This window comes from Octopus sinensis, unplaced genomic scaffold (genome assembly GCF_006345805.1).
Source record: "Octopus sinensis unplaced genomic scaffold, ASM634580v1 Contig13470, whole genome shotgun sequence".
Lineage (NCBI taxonomy): Eukaryota > Metazoa > Mollusca > Cephalopoda > Octopoda > Octopodidae > Octopus > Octopus sinensis.
The window spans coordinates 35186-62637 of NW_021832978.1; the positions used below are offsets into that span (position 1 = coordinate 35186).

The 27452-nt window shown below is 35.5% G+C and overlaps 1 protein-coding gene across 1 annotated transcript; it reads right to left on the minus strand.

The window, feature by feature from the left end:
* Positions 1–2001: 2001 nt before the first annotated feature.
* On the minus strand, positions 2002–25828 carry LOC115229669. Its single transcript, XM_036499301.1, has 9 exons — positions 25666–25828; positions 21038–21088; positions 19571–19657; positions 12528–12599; positions 11792–11842; positions 10576–10626; positions 5288–7428; positions 4560–4566; positions 2002–3560 (listed from the first exon to the last, which is right to left on the minus strand). The coding sequence occupies exons 7-9, from the start codon at positions 7415–7417 to the stop codon at positions 2605–2607; spliced, it is 3093 nt and encodes a 1030-aa protein (XP_036355194.1). The 5' UTR covers positions 7418–7428; positions 10576–10626; positions 11792–11842; positions 12528–12599; positions 19571–19657; positions 21038–21088; positions 25666–25828; the 3' UTR covers positions 2002–2604.
* Between the last annotated feature and the right edge of the window lie 1624 nt (positions 25829–27452).

Genomic DNA, 27452 nt, shown 5'->3' on the forward strand with positions numbered 1-27452 from the left:
TGCGCGTTCCTAGTGTTTAAAGAACCTGGACATCTGCTACACGTAAAGACTACATTCTCATCTTAGGCTTCCAATGATACAAATAGATGTTGAATAAATACAGCCCCAAGGCAGTCAGGACCGGCTTTAATTTCCTTGATTCCCTGATGAACTCAGTGTAGAGGGAAACCGGTGACCCCCCAGCTCAGCATAACTCCCTTATATAGAAACCTGTTTCTATAATTGTTATTCAGCAAAACGTTGGAGGGTCATTCAAACACAATGTCATACCAACTTGAAAGATGGAGATTTCCTATATTACTCAACCAATTCTCTTTCATCACCATCATCATAGTCATCAACATCATCCTAGGAATGTCCAGCTTCTCTCTTTCAGACTGGTGTAGGTGGGATGTTACGGACAGTAGGTCAGAGAGCTCTGTCCAACCAATCCCTGTTCTTGCCTTGCTTGAAACTGAGCCTCAGTAGTATTTCTCCTTGGCATAAAACAAAAGCTGCATCTCATCTACGCTAATTCTCTGAATGAAGTTTAATATTTTGAAATGTATCGGAGCACTGACCCTTTTCAACCAATTTGAAGCGATTCAGTTTTCTGAAAAAAGGGATTTCAGCTATAGGGCATAGAATTGGTTTCGAAACAGTAAATGTTGACCTTAAGAAGATTAATAACCCATGGTTGTGTGGTTCAAAAGCTTTCTTCCTAAGTATGTGGTCGCGAGTTCAGTCCCACTCCACGGTTACTTGGGCTATTATCTTCTCCTTTAGGCCAAAGGTTAACCAAAGGATTTGTATGTGGATTTAGTAACCGGAAACTGAAAGAAGCTCATCATGTGTGTACTTGATATCATGTGATGACTAAAAACGGCCTTACCCTCAATACAAGTGATGTCCGGCCGTCGGAAAATATTGGCGTGCTTGGGAACAGGTGAGAGTTGGAAGCAGCAATTGCGTCCAGCTATAGAAAATCTGCCTCAATAAATTCTGTCTGACCCATGCGAGCATGGAAAAGTAGACGTTAAATGATGACAAAGAGAATGGCATGGGCGATATGCGTACTTGTACATATGTATATATGTATGTACACACACACACACACACACGCATTTTTTAATCGAGACCCATTATGATCGGTGGGAACGTCTGAGATTCTAAGTTGGGTTTCTCTAATAGCCTGACCATAGTTTCTTACACAAACGAATCAAATTTAATCCTCTTTAGAACAAACACTGTGTATATATGTGTCGGTGTGTGTTTGTATGCCTGTGTATGTATGTTTGCGGATGTGTGTGTGTGTTTGTGTGCGTGCATCCGTAAATGAACTTAATGTTGTTGTAAACATATTTCAGACAGGTGGCCAATACAATGCCTGATTCCATGCAGTCTCTACAAATTCTACCCACACAGCTTATATCGATCTTGTCGAAATCTACAATGAAGATCTGTGGTAGTCCTTACCAAGTTCTTCTGTGTTGCCACTGAACATTTAGAACGGCTGCTCTTCATCGAAATTACAACAAAATATCTGGAACAGATTCTCTCTGTGACAGGCTGAAATAGTATCAAAGATTTGTAAACTAGACCTATCAAACCCCATTAATATCAAAACAGTTTTTAAAAATAAGAAAATCAGGAAAACATCTTTGTTGAATAATATATTATTATTTACATTGGAGAATCACACAGCTCTATAACGTATGATGTAATATATATTTAGAATATTCTGCCGTAGTTTACAATGTAACTACCAGTATCGCCCGGCGTTTCTCAGGTTTGTAGGTAAATACTATAAGCATTTTTAGAGAGTTATCCAAAAAACAGCAAAAAGATGGAAAAAAATGATGTAAATTTTTTTTAGTTAAAAAGGTGGAGTGAGTCCCTAGACAGTTTGCAATTTGTGTTTCTGATTTCGACCCATGTCGAATTTATCGATTTTTCAGAACTGGGGGAACTTTCAAATTTTCGCTGCGTTAGTTTTGAATTATACATTGGGCTATGTGTGTGTCAGTTTCATCAGAATCGGTGAAGAGTGGTCAGGGTGAGGGTAACCTGACAGACACAAGACACAAGACACACGACAGACAAACTGCCGTTTATTAGAGAGAGATATATTTCGAGCATTGGTTTATGAATATAATTTGTGATTAATTCAAAAAACTTTCTAGATTAAGCATTATCTTTAAATTAGGGTTAAATATATAAAATATATTCAAATAAAGAAAAAAAACATTTGAAAGATTTGCTGAGAGGAAAGACGACAAGGTGAGAAAAGATAAGAATTTAAATGGAGATTTGTGTTTCTTTTATAAGATTGTTAACATGTAAGAGTAACAATTTGAATCAGATAATGTCGTTATTGTGTGTGTGTGTGGATGGGGGGTGAAACGCTATTCCAGTGGAATACATACACTGTTTCTAGTTCATTAATATTTTATTATCAATTAACTAATTAGGAATCATTATGGTAACTATCTTTGTTCGAGGATCCAGGTTAAAACCTACGTATTTTGTGTGACTATTCCAGAAGCATCCCATCGAATAAAGAAATATAGTCAAAAGGCTGCTAATGCCAATTGCTCGTAACATATATTGATTCAATATAGGGCCTTATCTCTCATAATAAAATAATCCATCAAAACGGTTGTCCAAATTTCCGTAAATCATGATGAAATAATCCGAAACATGTATGGCCTTGATGTGACAGACTTCAATTTCCTGAGAGCTGAGAAAGATTTCGCATTTGCTGTCTACAGATACTTGGTGGATATTGTTATTAAAATCTGATATGTAAATATTTTCGCCGTGGATGGTCAAGGATTTGTTGAAAATGTTTGGAAATGGTTCCTCACCTTGAATCATTAGTTGTTGACTTCTTACCCAATTGTCTCTGTACCAACATACATCGTAATGATCTTCCTTGTACTTAAGAACGACAATGTCTTCATTCGATGTCACACCCATTGCTACAACCTTCCCCTCCTTCCCTAAATTCACTCGGCCCTTATACTCGTACATTTCACCGCCAATGTGAAGTATGTCTGCGTATGTCACATATGGAATATTACTACATTCATTTGGAGCGTCTTCAAACACACATACCAGATTTTTGCCGTTCTTTTTGTACATTAAATTGTATGGTTTTTCAGTTGTGATCTTTTTTAAAAGACACAAATCTGTATCGAAGAACATCAGTTGTTTATCGTCACGAAAGAGGACTACAAATGATTCATCGGTCCATTGACATATATCTTGAGCTTCTTTTTCAAATGTTTGACTGTAAAGCAGATGACCGTCTCCACTTGTGACCATGAGAGTACATTTATGGAGGAGCACGACGATACTATTGTCTTGTAACATAATTAGCTTAAAAGCATTAAGAAAACAAAACATCGAATTTGAATCTAGTAAACCAGATAGAGAAAATGAAAGCGGGAACATTGCTGTTCTATGTGGCAGTCTTCTCACTGATATTTCATCAATTCCTAACATACTTTCCGCTATGTAATTACCACGTCTTACTTCTATTCCCTTGATGTACTTCTTCTTTCTCCTCCATCGCCACCGTTTTTAAGTTTGTAAATAATTCATTACTGAACATTCCCTTGTTCTTCTGAGATGTAATGGAAGGGAAGTGAAGGCCAAAATCAAGATTTGATAACGACATAGATTCCAGAACCTTCATTGGTCCCCATCAATTTTTATAGTATCACATTCAATCATGTTGATATGTACACACCAGTAAATATTTCCCACTTTTCTCCATATTATACCATAAGGTACTCGACTTTCCCAAACTTTATATTTCTCCAAGTTTTGTGACTTCAGTTGAAATATTTCTTGTCTGTTAGGGAGTGTAACCAAGATATTTCTTTCTCCTGTAAAACATACACCACCAACAAAACTTCCAAAATCTCTATAACATAGCAGCTTCCCGTCTTCATCAAATAGTTTAACATTTCCACTATTGGCCATTTCGCACACAACTGTCTGTCCTTCATCAGAGATATCGATATCTTTTACTTGAACAGGCCAATTGTTTGTTTGTAACCGTGAAACGGGGAATTTTTGCCGATTAATCTTGTACAAACCTTCAATATATAAGTACGAGTCATAGTTTGCAACAATCCTCGGGCCTTTACAGTTAATACTGTTGAAATCCAACGGACGTTTATAATGTCTTTCATTTAAGAATATTCTCTTGTATTCACCGTTCTGCAACAATGAGACAATGCGATACTTTTTCGTGTTTTCATAGATGTTCTTCCGCCCAGTTATGTACAAATAAGTATCATCGGTTGCCATAGAAATGGGTCGGGAATAAATACTGTGCTTAAATGAATATAAATATTGCCCGTTCGGGTTCAGAATAGTGATGAGCCTCTCGGTATTGACAATAATGTTGTCATTAGCAATAACTGAGATATGGGTGATATTATATCTGTAGCACATCCAAAATAAGTCTATTTCCCTCATAATACGGACAGCTGACTGTATTTCATCGATATATATATAAAACAGGCCGTTTTCAATTTCGGGTATGCAGGTACCACCACCAACATTACTGCTGCTACTACTACTACTACTACTACTACTAACTACTACTACTACTGCTACACACCAGTAGATTGTCGGATCGACAAGCGATACAATTGTATCTATTTTCCGTGTGGTAAGTTGCCAAGACCAATGGGAATTCCACTTTTAATGTCAGCAGTTGATGGTTATTGGTCGTTATAACCAATGTGTTTGATCGCCAGCAACACATATGTCTAGGGACAACATTTAACTTGATAGAGTCAACGAGTTGACCATCAAAAGTTAATATCTTAATGTTTTCATTTGTGCTGTCATATAAAGCAACCAGGTTATTTTCTGTAATAACCAAACAACCAATCTCCACTGGATGTTTATCTCCAAAACTTTGAGGGGCAACAACTTCATGAGCTTTATCATAAACTGTGAGATCTTGTAGATACAATCTAGAAGACAACATTTCACTGAGACTGATGTTTCTAGAAAATACATCTACTAGATCGATGAACATGTTAATTTGGCTTCTTGTGACATGATCTTTCACCAGCAAGTCATGCTCATTTACAGCAAACATGCGGCTGTTGTCTATCAAATGAACACACATTTTATCAATACGTCCACCATAGAGATTGGATTGTGTTTTCCCTTGCGACAGTAAAATATTGGGTATCATCTCAATGCTATAAGGACCACCGTCATAACCATAGAGATTGGAGGGTGTTTTCACTTCGGATGGTAAAACACTTCTTCCCCTCTTCCTGATGATCTTGTAGAAGAATACTGCTTTCTTACCAACAATCAATAGCTTTAGTGTTTCATTTTCTAACGATAATGATTTCATTACAAAAGGAATATTAATTTTATGAATTATTTGAACTCGATTACAATTTTTAATGTTTAAAATATCTAAATGCGATGGTTTATCGCAATAACAAATAATATGACTTTCACCCAGCTTACACACCCGTACATAAGCCTGGTTTAATGCTACACTTATAACTGCCTTTGATACGTTTCCGAAGACCCGTAATTGCTTCTCTAGAGGTAATGTGACGCCTATCTGATTATAATTCCATCGACATACATCTGTAGCTGTAGACGGCAGAGATAATCTAGACACAATGTTCCCTTCGTTGGAAATGTATAACAAACAATCATTATATATGTCGGACAACACCAACTGTCCATTTGCCAGATGACATATTTCACCAATGAGAACTTGGTCATTCTCCTTTTCTTCGAGTCGAATATTTAGATTTTTATTATAAGGGTTTTGAAAGGTTACATGACAGTCTGACCAGTCATGGTACTTGTAAAGAAGAATCCGACTGAGCAGATCGTCCCGCACATAAGCTGTTCCTTGGAAAACAGCAGCGTGACAGCGAAAGTTTGAAGGAAGTTTCAACTGCCATTTCCTTTGTCCAGTTATATTGTAACAAGTCATCAAAGACTCTCTCCTGAAGATAACATAGAAGTATAATTTGTCTGTGAAAACATGATGAGGATAGCCATTGAACTCAATGTGTTTCTTGGAAAGCTCCTCACCAAAGCTTGAATAAAATAACAAGTTACGTTTCTTTCTGTCTACAACTACAAAATTAATTGGAGTAGCAGCAATGGCGACATTGTCATGGTCCAATGAAATTCTGTTTACAATGTCGACATGATCCTTTTTAATCAATAAAATATGTACCTCCACTTTACCTTCATTGGTGGTCAGAGCCAAACACCTATTTGATACCATATGACACATTTGGATGTAATTGTTTTCGACGTCTATTAAATCACCTTCAGTTAGTTGTGGACAGGTAATATACTGAAGTTTCCTGTCCTCACTAAAAAGGACAAGAAATGTGTTCGAATCCACTCTGCAGAAAACAGAAGGCTGGAGTTTAAAGGTTAAACATTTTCCACCAAACGGTTGCCCTTCGTCAGTAACTAATATAGCTTTTAGATCCCGATATATAATTACTACTGAAGAGGCTGACATAGGTAGAATCGTTGTAATGTTGGAGGGGTCATCAATATGGATTTGGTTTATCAGGCTCGGGACATGGTCTTGGTGATGGTAAGACAGCCGAGGCCAAAAATCTTTATTTGTCCTAATAATATGTACAAGACCAAAACGGTCAGTCAAGTAAATATTATTTGTTGCCACACAAATATATCGAGCTTTTATCCCAATTTCTCTTTGGGACACAGCACCGTTTGCTGAAATCTTGTAAATTACATTTCCTTGCACAGCGTAAGAATAATTTCGATATACGGTGAGGTCGGTTGGAATATCGATGGAATGGGTCCTCAACTGAAACAAGTGTCTGCCATCTATTGTGTAACAGCTAATTCTATTTATATTAGCTAAGGCTATTAAGATATGATACTGTGGACCAACTGCTATGTTTCCAACAATTTCTTGTACACTAAATTTTTCTTCAAATTTATTTTTATCCCAGTCTATGAGATATATTGTCTTACTAAACATTTCTGTCCCTACAAATGTAGAATGTTCGAAATAGGAAATTGTAAAGAAACTATAATCCAGAGATTTTATGTGGAAACTTGATGGATTAATGAAAACTATTTTCTTGCGGAAAGGAATTGTGGCTAGAACAGTGTGTTCACCAATTCTTGTCATGTCTGTGACATTAGAAGAACAATGAAAATCAAAATCACCGCCTGTTGTGGCACAACTTATTAACTTCAAATCTGGTGAATAGGTTACTATTCCATTGCAGATTTCAACGATTCTTGAAACTGTGACTAAGTTCTTGGAATCGTTATCGGAGTCTGTGAGCTGCAATATTTTGGACACAGCTGGGCAAAGGGGACGGAATTTGGATGAATGCGACTTCATAATACTTTTACAGTCAAAACGTGGTATCTGCATGTAGTGATCATCTGAATAACAATAACAACAGAAATAAAATTATATTAAATTTTCAAAAGACATGAATGGGTAATAATAATTTGTAACAGCAACTTCCTACGCAATTCGAGTCACAAAAAATATCAAATCTTCTCAATTTAACGAAAACATTGCACAACATTCCTACCACACCATTTTCAAGACACTTTCCATTTCATTTATTGTAGATAAACACGGAAATAGCAACATCAGTGGGGTTACAAGCTGAAAACACTGATATACACCAGCGGAGTTTGTTACTGAAGAGCGATATCCATGATGATCTGGCTATGTATACCTTGACCACTTCAATTGTGGTTAATACTAGAAGGTCTACACATGTACAACCACATACTGTACAATGAGGAAATACTTTATTGCATCCCGACTGCTACCACACTCCACCCCACAAAACAAAACACTGTATTTTGTAAGTTAACTCTGTGATGTTTAACAAGATGAAAGAATGGAATATTTGACGGGTTAGATCTGGGTGTTTTTTACGGAGGCTGTGACCAGCTGCGTATTGTTATATATATGTGTGTGTGTATATGAGTACTAAAGATGGCCTGAGTAGCTATTACACAACCAATCGTAAGATTTATGATCTCTCTCTTTCTCTCTCTCTCTCCCTGACCCCATGTTAGACGTTAAAAATTAGATTAGCCCCAACAACAATTCTATCAATGAATTAGGTAAATAAAATTCGAATAAACAAAACAGAAATTGCCTTTTACCGATTTAGAGATAACGAATAATTATTGATAATTTATAGTCAATAACTTTCTGCACTCCACTTCATTAATGCTGGGCTAATTCTAGATGCTCTGATTTAAAATACCAATTAGTGTTTTATAAATATACAGATATATATGTAAATATTCACAGAAATATATAACCCTGTAATTACCCATGTGATCTTTTAGTAATTACTAGTATTTATGGCAATCCAGAAAGCTGTAATTATCCATTATCTCAGTTGAGATTTGGTCAGTCTATCTCCTAATATAACATGTATAACTTTGATGTATTTGCAAGTAATTAGCATCCATCGCTACCTACCATCACTACCACTATCATCATTTAACGTCGGTTCCCCATTCTGGCAGGGTTTGTACGTTTTGTCAGGGGCTGGCTAGGGAGAAGAATGCACCAGGCTTCACTGTCTCATTTGGCAGGATTTTACAGCTTGATACTCTTCCCAACACCAACAACCTTACAGTGGGATCTGGATCCACAAGCACTGGTGGGGGTCACCAAAGAACTTGCAAGACAAAAAGCCTTTGAGAGGGAGAGCATTGGAGGAGGAGGTGGGCGTGTGTCAGGGGATGACAGGTTCGACTGTGACAGAGGGATTGGAACAGGTGTCTTATAGTAGAAGACATACATGATTACCCGGTGAGAGGAGGCGGGCAAGAGAAACAGTGAGAGTGAGCAACCAAGGAATGTTAATAAATAATTAAGCACTCTGGTACCTCACACACCGTTGTAACTCAGTCTCCATCATTTACTGTTGTCAGCCTCCACCGCTCCTTCGAATCACTTTTTTAATCCTTATTGTCTCGTATCTTTTAGTCTGCATTCCGATTATTCTATAATCTCTTCTTCTCCCATCTTAAACATATCAGTGAACAAACACATCATAGAGTAGTGAGGACTAACTTTCTAATAATTTGGAATGTGACTCAACCTCACTAATGTTGGTGCTATGATCAAATGCTCCCACTACACACTAGGAGGTGGTTGTTGGATGAGAGTTGACACCGTAAGTTTGAGAGGGAGGTTTAATCTTGCCGAGGACATGGCAATCTCTTGTAGTGTTTGTGCCACAATTATATTCACCCAGGACCCTTTGTAAAGTGGTTGGTGATAAGAAGGGCATACCACCATGAAAAAGCTGGAATGGTTAATTGAGAGGTAATCCTCAAGCAATCATTATGGGTAGTTTACTGTTATGACATGGACAGTGACCACCCATCCAGTACATGGGAGCATAGAGAGCAGATGATAAAAGGGAGAGGATGATATCATTTACTGTATTGAAACTTGCAGATAGTGAAAGGGAGCGAGAAAGAGAGAGAGAGAAATAGAGAGAGAAAAAGAAAGACAGAGAGAGAGCTTGTCTGAGCTGCAAAGCAGCCTTCTACTTGAATAAAGGCAATATTGAATAGATGTAATGGTTGAATAGTGGACGTAATGACAGTGACAAAAAAACCAGGCTGTTCACTATTGGAACAAGTTTCACCATAACATCTGGTTAAGCAAAAGCGCCAACAACAATAATCAATCAGTAAGCTTACTAAAAATGTAAAACGAACAAACACTTTGTCATTAAATCACCCGTTTACCTTTAAACAACAAAATCCTTTTAGTTCCTATTCTAAAGGACAATATCATTTTCTACTCTAGGCACAAGGCCAGAATCCTTTGGCGACGGAGTCAGTCGATTAGATCGACCCCAGTACGCAACTGGTACTCAATTTATCGGCCTCGAAAGGATGGAAGGCAAAATCGACCTCGGTGGAATTTGAACTTAGGATGTAAAGACAGATGAAGTAAAGCTAAGCATTTCGCCCGGCGTTCTAATGTTTCTGCCAGCTCACCACCTTCCCAAAGGACAATATTAACTCTATTCTGTTTTCTAAGTTAGCCATTTTGCCAACAGCGATAACCTTGGTGGACATTTTATTAAATTTCAATAATAACAATATTTTAAAAAACAAATTGATGTGGTTACTTGACTGGGAACGAGAGGAGCTGCTGCTTGTTGTATACAAAGGGAGTGGAAGAGAGCGAAAAAGGGAGAGGACGAGAGAGACTAAAGTGAGATGACAGACGGTACTTATTCTCCTTAAAGGGACAGAACCGCTTAAGGGTTTATATTTTATCTTTTGCATATTTCTCCTTATCTTGAGACGCCTTTTATTCTGAGTGGAAGAATATCTGATGCTTCCACTTTTCTATAAAATCCATTTCTTGGATATTCCTGTAGTTGTACAAGAATAGAAAAAAAATGTGTAGCTAACCATTCGAAATAAATGTAGCAAAAGAACTTGTTCTCAGTCATTCTGTCAAACAAAGTTGCTCGGAAAATGGTAAAATTGATAGAAATCAATAAGGTATTGGCAATTTATACTCACCAGCTGGCTCCACCTCTGTTTGGACTTCATTGTCAACAAGCGTTAAAGTAACTGAAACAAAATTTTCTAAATTTTACACTTTACAGAAAAATGTCTTTATCTTAATTAATAATCTAAATTTTGTTATTCTGTGACATTCCTGTCATTGATGGTCAACTGGTGACCCGTACGGCTTGGGTCAACATTTTCATACTTCCTATAGGGATACCATGTAATAACTCAATATTCAGGTCCACTACTAAATAGACTAACCTTCATATATCTCCATATTAAGACATCCCACATAATCTAAGGATCACTCTATTAAGATATCTACATAATCTAATAATTATCTTATATAATTATCACTTGATAACACGGATTATCTCTTAGTTTAATTTTCCCTTTCATCTATCGGAGCCCAATCTATGATATGGCATTGTTCTCTCACCTCCAGATTTCCCTAATGAACTCCCAGGAAGAATGGGACGAAATGGTGAGTAATGATCTTGAAATGTTGAGCCTAACAGTCACTTGGCAGTTTGCTGTGCTTGAGAACAACCACCAACCTAAATAAAATAAAGGTCATAAGCGCCTGTTTGTCCCCCAACAATGCCTCCCCAACACATGTCGCATTCTCCTCCATTCTTCCTCATGTACCTACATGCACATATGATGCCCTACTGTTTCTCATCCCCAACCATATCCACAATTCCTCCTTCCTCTACTACTTTCCTTTCACAAACTTATAAACTAACCCTCCCTCCCAGATCACTCTCTGTCGTATTTCACCATTTTCTCTATCGACACATGAGGCAGCCATAGAAACAAAGGCAAAATAGACATTTGTGGGCTGCTGTTATTTTATACTTAGCAACTGGCTCTGCTACCATCGTCTGCACTTATTTCCCTTCAAGCTTTAGATTCTCTGAAATAAATATTATTTACACTAAAGTCATTTTATCATTATCAATAATCTATATTCTGTTATTGTGAGAGATCCCTACCATCAATGGTCTACAAGAGTTCACACAGGTTTCGGTCAATATTTATATACTTTCAACAGTGGGCCCATTATTTATGCCCTCCACAAAATTGATTGGCATTCCTAAATCTCCGCTCTCAATTAAGACATCTTACATATCTCATTTACTTCTCACGTATCCACCTTAATAAAGTAGATGAGGTAATGGCAAACTTGATAGAAATCAAAAAGGTAATGTTGATTTATACTCACCAACTGGTTCTACTTCTGTTTGAACTTCATTGTCAACAAGTGCTGGCGTCTCTGAAATAAATATTCTAAATTTTACACTTCATAGAAAAACATCTTTATATTTCCTAATAATCAAAATATTATTCTTGTGAGGTATTCAGAAAATATTTGAAGATATTTCAATGTCATTAATCCTCCTTAATAAGCAGATATTTTCAGGTGAGCAATGATTGCTACTAAACAAGTGGAGCAGAAAGTGATATCAAGTATCCTAAAAACCTTGTACAAAACCTCATTAACTATACGTGTCATTTCATCCACATATTATTGCAAAGGAATTATATTTGGAATAGTACTGACTCTCAAGAATATATAAGCAAGACAGAGATATAAATCAAACTGGAAGCGCCAAATTTATTTTGCATTATGTTTTGATTTTAACTCCATCACAGTTTGTGCCTTGATCCGATTGCCTCAAGACGTGTCTCTCAGCAAGCTACCGTACCATTGTCTTCAAGCTTTTGGCATGATTTCTCTTGCTATTTGTAACTTCACTTGTTTCTGCTGATCATTTACAAACGATACAAAGCACTACTTATTCGATTTAAACCACATTTTTGTCGAAATAATGTGTTAATCCAGTCTAACCAGAATTATTTGCATATCCTTCTGATCACACCTTAATATTATTATTAATCCATGAATGCCTCAAGTGAAGGTAAAATTGATAGAAATCAATTAGTGACTTTATACTCACCAACTTGCTGTGATGCATCTTTTGAAGTAAATGCCTCTGTCTGGACTTGCTTGTTCTGAGACTTGGGAAACCCTGAAATAAATATTTCAAGGTTTTTAAATTTTATTATAAAATATTTTAAATCTAGATATTAATAATATATATTTAATTATTGTGGGACTTTCTGATCATCAATGGGCAGCCTGTGTATGAACAGCTGTGTATGCTACATAGTAGTGAAATGTATGTTGTGAACACAGAGGACGTGTAAAGGCTTGAACAAAATGGAACCAGCATGCTCCACTGGATGGTCACTGTCAGTGTGCAGGTATAAAATGCTGACATGTTTTAAGATAAAAGTCGAGAGTTATCACGTGTATGTAGTACGCAAGACAGACGACTGTGCCAGTATGACCATGTGATATGTATGAATAAGATCAGCTGTATAAAGAGCACCGATCTGTAAATGTGGAGAGAACCTCAAGAAAAATGGAAGGAAGTGTTGAGAAATGAGCTTCAGATCTTGAACCTGAGAGTCAATCGGTAGAAAAGCGGGTATCTTTAAGAGACATATGTTCCTCAACCAATGGGAGTGGGTAGTATCTCAGAATATGAAGTGTCTTGGGTAGAGGCCGCCCATCCAATGCATTTTAGAAAGAAAATCAGACGATAAATGATGAGGATGTATTCGATTGTATTGTAACATGCAGCTAGTATTTATCTTGAAAGAGAAAGAGACAATGGTTTTCTCAGCAGAAAACCAAAGTCATTACTTTGATAAAGACAATGCTTAGTGGATGGAACGATAAATTCAATGTATCTAAGAAAAAGCAACAGCAAAAATAAAAGTTTTAAAACATTGTTAAAAGATATGAAGAGATAATATTTTTTAACAGCAACATCCGACACAATTCGTGATATAACAACTCAAATCTTCCTAATTTAACCAAAATATTGCACACAGTTCATACAACACCATTTCCAAAACACTTCCGTCCCATTAATTGTCTATAAACACAGAAGTTGCTACACCAGTCGTCTCGCAAGCTGAAAACACTGATATACACCAGTGGAGCTTAGTACTATAGGGAGAAAGCCGTGATTTTCTGGCAATGTTTAACTTGACCATTACAAAAGTCGTTAACACTAGAAGGAGTTCAGATGTACAATTACAAACTGCACGGTGGAGAGATATCATATTCTACCCTGACTGCTACCACAATCCGCCGTACACAAAACGCTGCATTTTAGCAGTTCCTTGTGTGATGATTAACAAAATGAAAGAATGGAATATCTGACGGGTTAGATCTGTATTTTTCACTGAGACTATGACCAGCTACCTCTGGTTATAGATCTATTAAAGGGCCGAGTAGAAATTAAACTACACATGGTAAGATTTCATGAGAGAGAGCTGTCTCCCACACATAATAGACACAATATATTGAGATAAGCCCGCCCCAGCACCAACTTTATCAGAGAATAAAATAAATAACAATCGAATAAACAAAACAGAAACGACATTTTTACTATTTTAGATAAATCAATTAATTACTGCACACCAATTTCTAATTGCTGGACAAACTTCAAACAATCTGACACCGCGACAGCAGGTATCCTGAAACATTGTACACTTGCACAAAACCTTATTAACTACATTTAACTGGTCATCTACATACTATTGCATAAACATATCCGAAATGATACACAATAACTGACAATTAAGCATATATAAACATGACGCAAATATAGATCAAACTGGAAGCATTGAATCTTACGTTTGCCAAGAAGTTTCGAATACTCTCATTCTTTTAATCCATTCCCATGTTTTCGTTTTCATCTTAATGCCCTTACAATTATTGGACAAAGAGGCAGCGCAACACTGTCCGAAACTTTTATAAGTTTTTCCCTAAACGTATGCATAGTTTCTCCTGCTACTTTGAACTTCACTTTGTTCTGCTGATCTTCCACAAATAACAGATTGTATTATTCATTTCCTTTAAGTCAAATTCTTGACAAAGTAATCAGTCCACCCAGGCTATCCAGAAATATTTGCATAACATTTTGGTCTCTACATAGTATTTTTATGTCATCCATGAATGTCTTGTCTGGTGCTTTCACTTGGGTCATTTCTTCTGAGCAGACTACTGATCTAAGTAACATCTCCAAACAAACTGAAGGATTAATATTGTGCACCCTACTCCAATTCCGATGACATTCCCTGTAAAATGGTTTGTAATGAGCTGCCTTTTGAAATTGTTATAACAGCTCATCATCAGACCTTAAATTTTCCCCAGTATGTAAAAGAATTTCATTGATTTCATCAATAAAATTATATGGTACACAACCATATTCCTTAGAGCGATCAAGCCGTACAACATTCCAATTACTTCAATTCTTCTTTTTGTGTTGCTCCCAGTTTGACATTTCATGTCCTACAAACCAAGAAAGTCAGGGATTTCCAGTCCTCTGCACACTTTCCATCACATATCAATTATTTTGTAGGTGTATAGGTGATCTCGTAGCATGTACATCCACGTAAAGCTTGTCATTAAGGATTGAAACTAATTTCAATTGGCCAATTAATTGTGATTCAGATTCCTTTCATAAGTGAACTCTTTCTGCCTTATATCAGTCATAAATCCCTTCAATTTTATACCACAACCCCTTACTATTATATAATGCTTATATAATGCAGTTTTTGCTCTTGCCTCCCTTCTTGCTGCAATCTCTCAGATAAAAGTTTAATTCCTGACTTTCTTTGAGGTTTTATTAGAAAGACATCAACGTTTCTTTTGCTTGTACCACAATAAAATGCACCTAGGACACTTTATCAAATGGTTTGTTTTAGGAAATTATACCCTCATATAAAACCTAGAATGGTTAACTGAGATTTGTCTGCTATTTGATCAAGAGGTGGGAGCATGGAAATCAGACGATGAAGGATGAAGAGATTGTCAATTATTGTATAGTATCTTGCAACCAGTATCTGTTTTGAAGTAAGAAATATAGACAACAACTATCACAGAAGTAAGTTGGATAAGGGCAATGTGTAGCGTATGTAATGAAATATCTGTGAAATAAATCAGACTGCTTATACTTGAAATACCTTTCAAAGTACTTTTTTAGAAATATCAGCCAAAATAACAACATTAATCTATCAGCAAACATAGTAGAAAATGTAAAACAAAGAGAAATGTCATTAACACGAATGTTTATCGCTAAACAACTACAAATATTAGTTTTCTCTTCCAAAGTGAAGTATAAAATCTATTGTCTTCCAAGTTATCCATTTTACAAACCATGCTCACCACATCGGATATTTTGTGAAATTACAATAATATCGATATGTTTTATTGGCTAAACTTGCAAAATGACCATTCCGAAATATAATAATATCTGTTTCAACACACGACTTCACATAAAAAAATCTTGCACAACAAATATTTAATAGAATTATTATGCATCAAACTTTTCAAATGCAAAATGTGGATTGGAAGATGTTGTCAGTCATTCAGTAAAGTTAAAATTTACAGTAATCGTTAAGGTAATGATATTTTATACTCATGATCAAATGATTCTGTTTCAAGCATAGGAAAGATTGGAGACAGTATTGTTTGCGACTGTGTGTCGGAAAAATATATTTTCAAGTTTTACATTTTACACTATAATGTGATTATATCTATTAATCAAAAATATTCCATTACCGTAAGATATCTTTATTTTCAATGGTCAACGGCTGACCACTATGCTTTTGGTCAGCACGCTTTCAATATAACAAAACTCTATATTAAGAGCCACCAAAATATTAACTAATTTCCTATCTATACTCTCTGTATTCAGACATCAAATATAATTTAACAATATTGTAATTATTTAATTTCATTGTCTCTTTATAACAATATTTTGCTTTTAGTTTTCTCTTTCCTTCCGTATTTCTCTGATTTTCAGGGAGTTTAAGGCACAGGTATAAATAGAGGATAACTCAACTACTGAAAACCATTGCTATAAAGAGATAATTACGTGAAGTATTTGCAATATTGTTCAATTATGTTGGATGTCACAGTACATTACATAGATATGTGAAAGTTGGTCTCAAAACGAAGCTGGATTGGACCAATCGCATAAATCTCTTCAACGACACCGATTTACCTGCAATTTACAGCAGGTGTGAAAGCTGGTACACAACGAAGATGGAGGATGTGAGTCTGATAATGGCCAAAATCACAATCGAAAAATCGAGGTTATGGAATGTTGCTAAATTTGCACATCAGGAGTGAGGCGATCATAGAGAAATCAGGTGTGAGAGACATCATCACTAAAAACTTATGACAAAATTTCAGATGGGACAGGTAGCCAGCTCACTGAAATTATTTAGGGATGCACAGTTGTTGAGAGTTATATACGCGAGCAGAGGAGGTCACTGAGAGCGAATCCAAAAGTGAGTGTTTGACGAAATACGACATGCTACGTAGGTGAGAAGGTCAAGATGAAGACAGAAGTGGAGGATGCACTGTGTTCTCTGGTGTCGTCAATACACTCAGTCAGTCGACCATGGTCAAGGTGGTATTTCTGTCACATCTATGACATAGCGTTTTCACCTCTACCGTAGTAAACCTCACGAACCAAACTTTTCGTTTTCTGCTCAACTCCAATGACAAGCAAGTTGATAACCATACATCTATCTACAAAAACTGGTCACACTACTTACCGTTAGACAGAAAGTACCTGCTCTCTCCGTGAAACATTGGTTTTGGTAATCTTTGATTTTAACTGCCCACATCAACCTGCGTATTTGTGACGCATCTATGACATGGCGTTTTCACATCTACAGTAGAACTCACTAATCAAACATTCTTATAATTTTCTGCTCACTTCCAATGTCAACAAGGTTAATCATCAAATATCGATCTTCAAATACATTTCACACCACTTCATTTTAGACAACTAGCACCTACTCTCTGCGTGAAACATTGCTGCTGCTAATCTTTAAGTTTAACCGCTCTCACCAACGTTCGCCAGAATGTCTTCTGATACAGAAGATGTGTGAAACATCCTTACAGAAACAGTTTTCTTTCCAGATGAGTAATAATTTATTCTACTAAGTTGTTGGCGAAATTGGTATCAGGTACCCCAAAAACTACACCGCCGTTTATCTACACATCATTGCATAAAATGCATCCGAAATGGTACATAATAGAACTGATTCTCAAAAATACATACGCAAGCCATGTCAGAAACATCATATACTATATTTACTTTGAGGTTTTCACAAATCTATTGCTTATAAACCATTATCGATTTTTACCATGATCTCAATATCTCTATTCTTACTAGACAATAGGGAAGCCTACCAGCATACGAAATACTTACAAATTTGTCATTAAATTATGTCATGGTTTCTCTTGATACGTTGTATATCACTTGTTTCTGCTGACCTTTGACAATTAAAAAACCGTATTATTTATTTGCATTAAGTCTTAATCTCGACCAAGGATTAAATCCATTCCGGTTGTCCAAAACTATTAGCATATTGTTTTGATCTCTTTCCCTTATTTGTATGTCATCGATGATGTTTCTTCAGCCATATCTGCTGAGCAGTCTGCTGATCTGAGTAACATCTCATTAACAAAGACTGACATTTTGCATCCTACTCTAGTTTCACGCCAATCCTACTCTCTGTATAATATGTGTGTAACGAATAGCATTTGGAAATTGTTAAACCAACTCTTCGTCATATTTTAAAATCCTCCTGTATGTAAACGAAGGCCATTGCTTTTCTCGATGGTTTATGTTGTTCACATCCCTAAGCATTAGACTGATCCAACCATACAACATTCAAATCACTTCTATTTTTCTATGTGTGTTGGTCCCACTTTTACAAGGCATGTCCCAAACACTCAGGATGTCAACGAATCCTTTTGCAGTCACACTTTCAGTCTCATTAAAGTTATTTTGTCGATGTGTAGTTGATCTCTGACCATGGAAATCTTAGCAATCATAATTGCAATCGGTGCCAACTTGCGAATTAGTTTCGCTTTAGCTTAAATTGTACGCAAAATCTTTCTCTCTTCCTCCAGCCATCAATCACACCAACTTTATACCCGAAAGCTCCACCATTATGTGATGCCTACAACAAAACCTTGTACAAGACTTGAAACTTTCTAATGTACAGCCTCACCTTACCTTATACCCAAAGATAACTACTTCTTTCCTGCTGCAATCCTCAAGCTCAAATTCTTCGTTCCTGATTTTGTTGGACATTTTCTTAGAGAGACGATAATATTTCACATGCTTTGCAACAATAAAATGCACCTAGAACCCTTTAGAAAGTGGTTGGTGTCAGGAATGGCATAGCACTACATGAAAGCAGTGATGTTTAAGTGAGATATGTTCCTCTACGAATGAAGAAGGGAAGTAGTTCTGAAGAAGAACTGACTTGGACAGCGACAACTCATCTAGTCCATAGGAGCCTGGAAATCTAACGATAAGTGTCGGGGTTGTTACCTGTGATTCACTTGCATCGTGCAACCTGTATCTTTCATGAAGTAAGAAAGGCAGATACCGATTATCACAGTAGCAAAGAAATGTTTTCTATTCGGAAAAGACAATGTGTAGTGGATTGTAATAATGAAATTACTACCAGGTAACATAACAGAGAGTTTACACTTGGAACGCATTTCATTGCAATTCTTCTAGATTATGAGAAGCATCCGTTTAAATAGCAACAATAACAATAATAACCTTCAAGTAAACATGATAAAAAGTGTGACAAAAACGGCTGTCATTAACTCTAAATTTATATTCCTAAACAAATTAGCTTAGTTCTCTCTTTCTCAAAACTATACAAAATATATTCCCGTTTCAATTTTCCATTTTACAAACCACTCTAACCTCGTTGGATATTTTGTGAACTTTCAGTAATATCGATATATTGAATAGAATTATTATACAACCTTTCGAATCTAATTAGGGATAGAATCTGTACTCAGTCGTTCTAACATACAAAAGCTCGAGATAAATTGAAATGTATAGAAATCAGTAACTTAATATTATTTCATACTTACATTCTTCCTCTGATTCATCTACTCCAGAAGATGATTGTAAACCGGAATCGGTACTGGCTCCGGGTACTATACTTGCTGTTGAATGTTCTGAAATGAATATTTTCAAGATTTGCGTTGTATAGCATGATGTGCTTATCTTTGTTAATAATCTATATTTCACTATTGTGACTTATTTCTATTGTCAATGGTCAACGGCTGACCATTATGCACGCTTTCAATATAACAAAACTCTATATAAAGGGCCACCAAAATATTAACTAATTTCCTCTCTTTACTCTCTGTATTCAGACATCAAATATAATTTAACAATATTGTAATTATTTAATTTCATTGTCTCTTTATAACAATATTTTGCTTTTAGTTTTCTCTTTCCTTCCGTATTTCTCTGATTTTCAGGGAGTTTAAGGCACAGGTATAAAGAGAGGAAAACTTAACTACTGAAAAACAGTGCTATAAAGGGATAATTACGTGAAGTAATTGCAATATTGTTCAATTATGTTGGATGTCACAGTACATTGCATAGATATGTGAAAGTTGGTCTCAAAACGAAGCTGGATTGGACCAATCGCATAAATCTCTTCAACGACACCGATTTACCTGCAATTTACAGCAGGTGTGAAAGCTGTTACACAACGAAGATGGAGGATGTGAGTCTGATAATGGCCCAAAGCACAATCGAAAAATCGAGGTTTGGGAGTGTTGCTAAATTTGCACATCAAGAGTGAGGCGATCATAGAGAAATCAGGTGTGAGAGACATCATCACTAAAAACTTATGGCAAAATTTCAGATGGGACAGGTAGCTAGCTCACTGAAATTATTTAGAGATGCACAGTTGTTGAGAGTTATATACGCGAGCAGAGGAGGTCACTGAGAGCGAATCCAAAAGTGAGTGTTTGACGAAATACGACATGCTACGTAGGTGAGAAGGTCAAGATGAAGACAGAAGTGGAGGGTGCACTGTGATCTCTGGTGTCGTCAATACACTCAGTCAGTCGATCATGGTCAAAGTGGTATTTCTGTCACATCTATGACATAGCGTTTTCACCTCTACCGTAGTAAACGTCACAAACCAAACTTTTCGTTTTCTGCTCAACTCCAATGACAAGCAAGTTGATAACCATACATCTATCTACAAAAACTGGTCACACTACTTACCGTTAGACAGAAAGTACCTGCTCTCTCCGTGAAACATTGGATTTGGTAATCTTTAATTGTAACTGCCCACTTCTACGTACATCAGAATGTCATCTAATGTAGAAAATATTTGAAGACCCCTGAATGAAATAGATTTCATCCCAAGTGAGGAATAATTAATTCTACACAGGTGTAGGAGAAAGAAATATCAGATGTCCCCCAAAACTGTTACCACCTAATTTACTTCATATAAGTTCATGGTAAATTTACTATCAGTGAAATATGACAGAATCTTTATGGAAATCGATAAGGTAATATAAATTTAAACTCACCATGAAGTTTTCTACTGAGTAGTCTCCTTCTGGCTAAATTTCTTCTATAATCTGAAATGAATATTTTCACGTATTACATTTTATTGTATGAATTGGTTATATCTCTTAATCTATATTTTGATATTCTTCGACATTTATATCTTAAATGGTCAACGGGTGACCACTATATCTTTGGTGAGCGACTCATACTGTTTACCACAATATTTAGAGCCTTCAAAATATGCGCAAATTTCCTACATATCCCCTCTGTATTTAGATATCCAGCATAATTTATCAAGATTGAAATTATTTAATTCAATTACCTCTTTATAACGGTATTCTTCATTTAGTTATGCCTTTCCTTTCGTATCTCCCTGCATTTGAGCGAGTTTAATGTACAGATATAAGAGAGCAAAACTAAACTAATGAGAAACAGTGTTATAAAGAGATAATTACGTGAAGTAATTGCAATATTGTATAAATTATGTCGGATGTCGCATTACAGTGCGGTGATATATATCCGTAATCAAGCGATCAGAGAGAATTCTGGTGAGAGCGACATCATCACCAAATGCAGAAGGAAGAAGTGTTGTATTACTCTTGAATAGTGTCCTGATGTCATATGGGCAGCATATCTTTTGTATCTTTTCGGAGAGGCCTTTCACATAGGGTAGACAGACTGTGGACAGTTCATTGGTTTCATCCTCTTTTTTCGTCATAATTGGAGGGGATTGTATGTTTTTGGGTAGTTGTTGCTTAATAGATTGTTAATTAGCTTGATCATTTCTTCGTGGTGGGTTTCACGATCGACACTTATATTCTTAGTCGATGTTTTAGGCACTGAGCAATCCCTCTCTTTACACTGTATGGATGGTAGGAAATGAAGTTGAAGTATCGTCCAGTAAAGGTCAGTTTGCGGTATACGGATGTCCTGAATCCATAATTTATTGTATTGTATCTTGCAGCAAATATTTATCCTGAAGAGAGTGAGACAATGGTTGTCCCAGCAGGAAACCAAAGTCTTCTTCTTGGACAAAGACAACGTTTAGTGCAGGTAATGATAGATTTACTTTCAGTGAAAAAAGTATGTTCACAGTTGGAACAAATTTCATTGTGACTCTGCGAGATTATGAGAGACATCTGCCTAAACAACAACAACAATAACAATAACTGCCTCTCCATAAACAGTCATAATGAAAAACAAACAAAATCCTAATTCTCCTGCTTACACTTAACCCATGGCCTGCCATGAGCCCCATTTGAGGATCTGATAAAAATAGTTTCACTGCCGGTTGTTCGTTGTATTTTAAGTGAATTGCTTGCTTACATTGCATTTGTAGAGGTGTGTTTAACAATATTTAGTAATTAAATTTTGTCATTATTAACTCTGGCTAATTCTAGAGGACATTTATATCACAAATCGCAATTTTTGAACTACAAAAATATTGACTGTTTTGAAAAGTTCTTTTGTCTTTTCTTGCATTTCCCTTCTATATCATTCATTGATATTTCATACACATTCGCATTTGATACTCTAGTTTCAGAAAAACTAAAATCTTTATTATTGCAATTGAATAGAAAAGGATAAATATGTTTTTTCTCAGCGATCCCCATTTGGGACTTATCGAAACAATTATCATAATTTCCAAAATAATTCACATATGAAGAAAATTTAAATGCTATATATGATTTTTAACTCCTGAGACATCAGGCAAAGCCAAAAAGTATAAATAAAAGTTTGAAACTTAAGGGTTAAACAGCATTATTAGTTTCATGATCAAATGACAAAATCAACTCTATTGTGTCCTCTATTTTCAACCGTACTAACTTGGAGCGATATTTTATAAACTTTCAGCAATATCGATATCTTTAACAGAATTATTATACAGCTAATCTTTCAACTTGAAAGTAGGAGTGGAATCCATTTTCAGTTATTCTTTCAAACACAATACACCCAGGTAAATTAAATCTTATAGAAATCAATTGGGAACTCTTATTTTATATTCACCACTTTGCTCGGATGTAGGCTCTAATAATTGTAAATCTGTTTGCACTCCCTTGTCTTTGGAGATACAGAAATAAACATTTACAAGTTTTACATTTAATAATAAAATTTCTTTATCTTTATTTTTATTAAACTCTATCTTGTTATTGTGAGACATTCAATTCCTGTTGTTACTGGTCAACTGTTGACCATTATGGTTTTGGTCAATATTTCTGTACTTTCTAAAGTGGTCCCATGTAATAGCCCAATATGTCCACAATAAAACAGACTAACATTCCTAAATCCACCCTCTCCCTCTCTTTCTCTCTCTCTCTCTCTCTCACACTCTCTCTCTCTAAAAACACATTAAATATTCTAACAATGTTGCAATTATCCCGTTTAATTAACACTTGATAACAGTTTTCTCTTAGCTTTGTCTTTCTCTTCTTATAACTGTGCCAAACCTATGGCATGGCACTGTCCTCTCATCTCTAGAATTCACTAATCAACATTCCTCTCTAGTTAAGTAAAACTGAGGCCATAAAGATGTCCTTTATGTGTATACACTCCACTCCGCAACACTGTCTGTCCCCTAAAAACATCTCCACAAGCCAAATTGCATACACACTTCCCCAACATGATCCCTAACAAGATATAAAATGTAAGGTAAGGGTACATGATGATGCTATGACAAAATTTGAACGCAACAATCAAGACCAAAGGGTGAAACACTCAGAGAACTGTGCCTCTTTTAGCATTAATATCATCTAAAATCTAACAAGTGTGAGAAAAAGAATGACTATATGGATGGTAAATGCTGTTCAAACAACGTAATAAGTGTATATTATATATAGTTACAAACAAGGATTTGTGAGATCAAGTCACACAGGGAACTCATATTTAATTCCTATCTTTATATTTTATGTCAACGCCAATATTTTGTTTAAATGCAAACAGATGTTCACGGTTCAATACTAAATCTAACATTTAATAAAATTAAGTTCATGATGAATATTCTTATACAGAGTTAATATTTAATTAGAATTTTCTAATTTGCAACTACAAAATGTATTCTAACCAGAGACATTCAGGGTACACATCCCCAGAAAATACAAAATATTACGACAGACATCTGGCTACATAACAACATCAAGAATAACCTATCAGAAAACTTACGAAAGATCTTAGTAGAAAAACAAACAACAATTTTATTAATTCACGAGTTTACACCTAAAATAATAAATTATAGTTCCATAGAAGACAATATTAACTCTTTTGTGGCTTTTAATTTATCCATTTTACCAAACATGTTAACCATGACTTTATGAAATTTCATATTTTTAATACAATTACTTTAGAGCTAACCTTTAAATGGAAATTAGAAATGGGATTTGTTCTCCACCATTCTAATACGCAAAATAACTGAGGTGGATGTACAATCTATAGAAATTAATTAAGATCTCTAATTTTAAACTCATCAACTGTCTCTGCCACAGTCTGCACTACCTTCTCTTCAAACTTTGGACTCTCTGAAATATGTGTTTCCAAGTTTTATAGTTATTTATAGCACAATCTCTTTATATTTATTAATAATCTATATTTTATTAATGAGAAACATTCATATCATCAATGGCCAACCAGCGATCATAATTGTTTTGGTCAATATTTTTATACTTTCAACAGTGGACCCATGTAATAGCCAATATTTAGCTCCAAAACGAACTCTAGTTGATCTTTGTAAATTTCCTCTCTCTGTTAAGATATCCTACATAATCTAACAATGCTGTAATTATATCACTTAATTATCACTTACTAACAGTTTATCTGTAGGCTTTGGTTTCCTTGCTTATATCTATGCCAAATCTATTGCATTTTCAAAACCCTGATCTTCACTAACAACCTGTTTGATTCCAGTGTCAACAAATTTATTCATCAAAGATATAACAACAAACACATATCACAACCACTTCAAGAAGGGGAAACATACACCTAATCTCTTTGTTAAACATTGTTGCTGATAATCTTTAATTTTAACTTCACAGTTCAACAGAATGCCATCTTATTCAGGATATATTTGAAGGTTTCATGATCTGGTTGGAACGTGACACTTATGTCAGAACCAAAACCAAAATTTGAGAGACGAACAAAACTGTGTCTCTGTTAGCCTTGATATCACCCAAAGACCAACACAGCAACATGGAGTTGTGTGTTGAAGTCTCAAACACTGGTGACACAAACTTTTACTCCTTTAAAATATTCTACTGAATTTAATACTTTGCCAAAGATGACACTGATGTCCTTGTAAGTACTGTTGTATTTAATTATCTTCTAATAACTCATAATTAATTATAGAGTTGATGGAGATTTATTAATACTTCAGTTACTCACTAATTATCTTGCAGAATCTTCCATTATCTTTATGTTGCAGACTACAACCCTCTTGAAGTGTGACATGTTTCCTACTTGGATAAGGTCAATGTTTGGTGGATGTAGTGTGTGAGAGATATACTATTACAGAGAACAGACACTAGGAACACCTTTTATCATAAATCTGCCAGATTATGGCAGACCTCTGTCTACATAACAACATGAAGTATATTATTCTACACAATAAGGGCAGTGGGACAAGCAGGACAAACAGACAGATCAGCAAAGATTTTCTTACCATCTCCAGTTCTGCTCGTTACAGGTTTCCCGCACTTCAGACATCGTTGAAGAGAGATTCTCGAACATGTTTCACATGTGACAAAATGCCCGCATGGAAGAAATTTTATTGTGGCCGTTTTATTTCTGCACCACAAACACCTGTGGAACAAAATACAAACATATCAAACCAATAACATTCATTTATAAGAAATATTAGAAAGATTACATTGTGTACATGTTTGTAGTAGGGAATATTATGAGACGCTCCAGTGACAAGCAAGAGTATATCAGAAATTCTTCTTTAAACAATTACATACATACAGAATTGTGTGTAGTTAAATGGCATGCTCACAAACACACACACATACAGACATACACACACATGCATACACACATTGATAAATGTTTGTCTTGGCCCTCATACATCATAGAAATTGGTTGACACACAGCGAACTACATATATTCCAGAAATATATTTCACTTCTAACATCGAACTCAATTCTTCTGAACAAATATATCTACACAGGTTTCTTTATATACACATACTTTATTATATACATCCCGTCTCCACAGATTAGCAGATGAGGTGTCCAATACTGAGCAGTGGCAGGAATAGCCCGAAACCAGACATTGTCTGCTGGTCCTGTTGCTATAAGATGGTAGGGGTTCGATCCCCTGCTCGCAATTAATTGGATGCACCTCTGCATCGTTAATTAGCTAGAAGAGTTGTTCTCTTGGGGTTAAACATTCGCAGTAGAGTCCATTCGAACATCTACTCATGTTGGCGTGCCTACGAATATTACTTATATATATTTTCGTCCAACCCGTGCTAGCGCGGAAAACGGATGTCAAACGATGATGATGATGATGATATATCTATCATATATATATAAATATATATCTATAAATATATATATATATATATATGTATGTATATATATATATATATGCTTTAATACATTTGGGTGTAATGCTAAATGGAGCGGGGCCACGTGAGGTGAAATAATTTTGCCGTATTGTTGTTATGTGATGAGATTGTGATTTATTTTGTGGGCAGATAATACGGGGTCCAGGCCTTGGGTATATTTTAAACTGATGCCAACATCATTGGGCAATGCTGATGAGATATTTTCCACCATGATTTGGGAGGCTTTATTATATGCATCGTGCATGTAGTTCTAGTTTTCTGTCCTTATTTTGCCCTTTCCAATAATATCAGCTGCGCTCTGTAGACTTCTCTTCTTTTCTTCTTCTTTCTTCTTCTTATTATTATTATTATTAATAATAATAATAATCATAATAATAATAATAATAATAATAATAATAATAATAATAATAATATAACAACAAAAAACAACATACACATAAACGATTATTTGTAAAAGCAAATAAAATCTCTCTGAAGCTCGTCAATTGAATAAAGCAGAACAATATTTATACAGTCCAAAAATCAATATCTATAAACAATATCTGAATTCAACAAGAAAGTTTTGTATATTCGCTGAGGGGGGAAATGTGTCTGCTTCTTAAGTAGCTAATACAGAGAGATTATGGCAAGAAATTGCCAAATCTTATAAAATAAGGGAGTCAAAGGCGACTAAAGCACCTAGTAATGGTATATTGTTACTTGATTATTTACGTTTCCTGACAGCTTTTGTTTTCTATGAAGATATGTGGCAATATTCCATCAGTATTTTCAGAAATATAATATATACACAGTTGGTGTGTGTTTGTAGGTTATTTTTTTCTATGAAATCATTCTAATATTGACTGATTCGGACTTAGAAGAGTGAGAAAAAGATGTTG

Coding starts and splice junctions, on each gene's coding strand:
- LOC115229669 (XM_036499301.1), bottom strand. CDS start 7,417: ATGCAGATACCACGTTTTGACTGTAAAAGTATTATGAAGTCGCATTCA.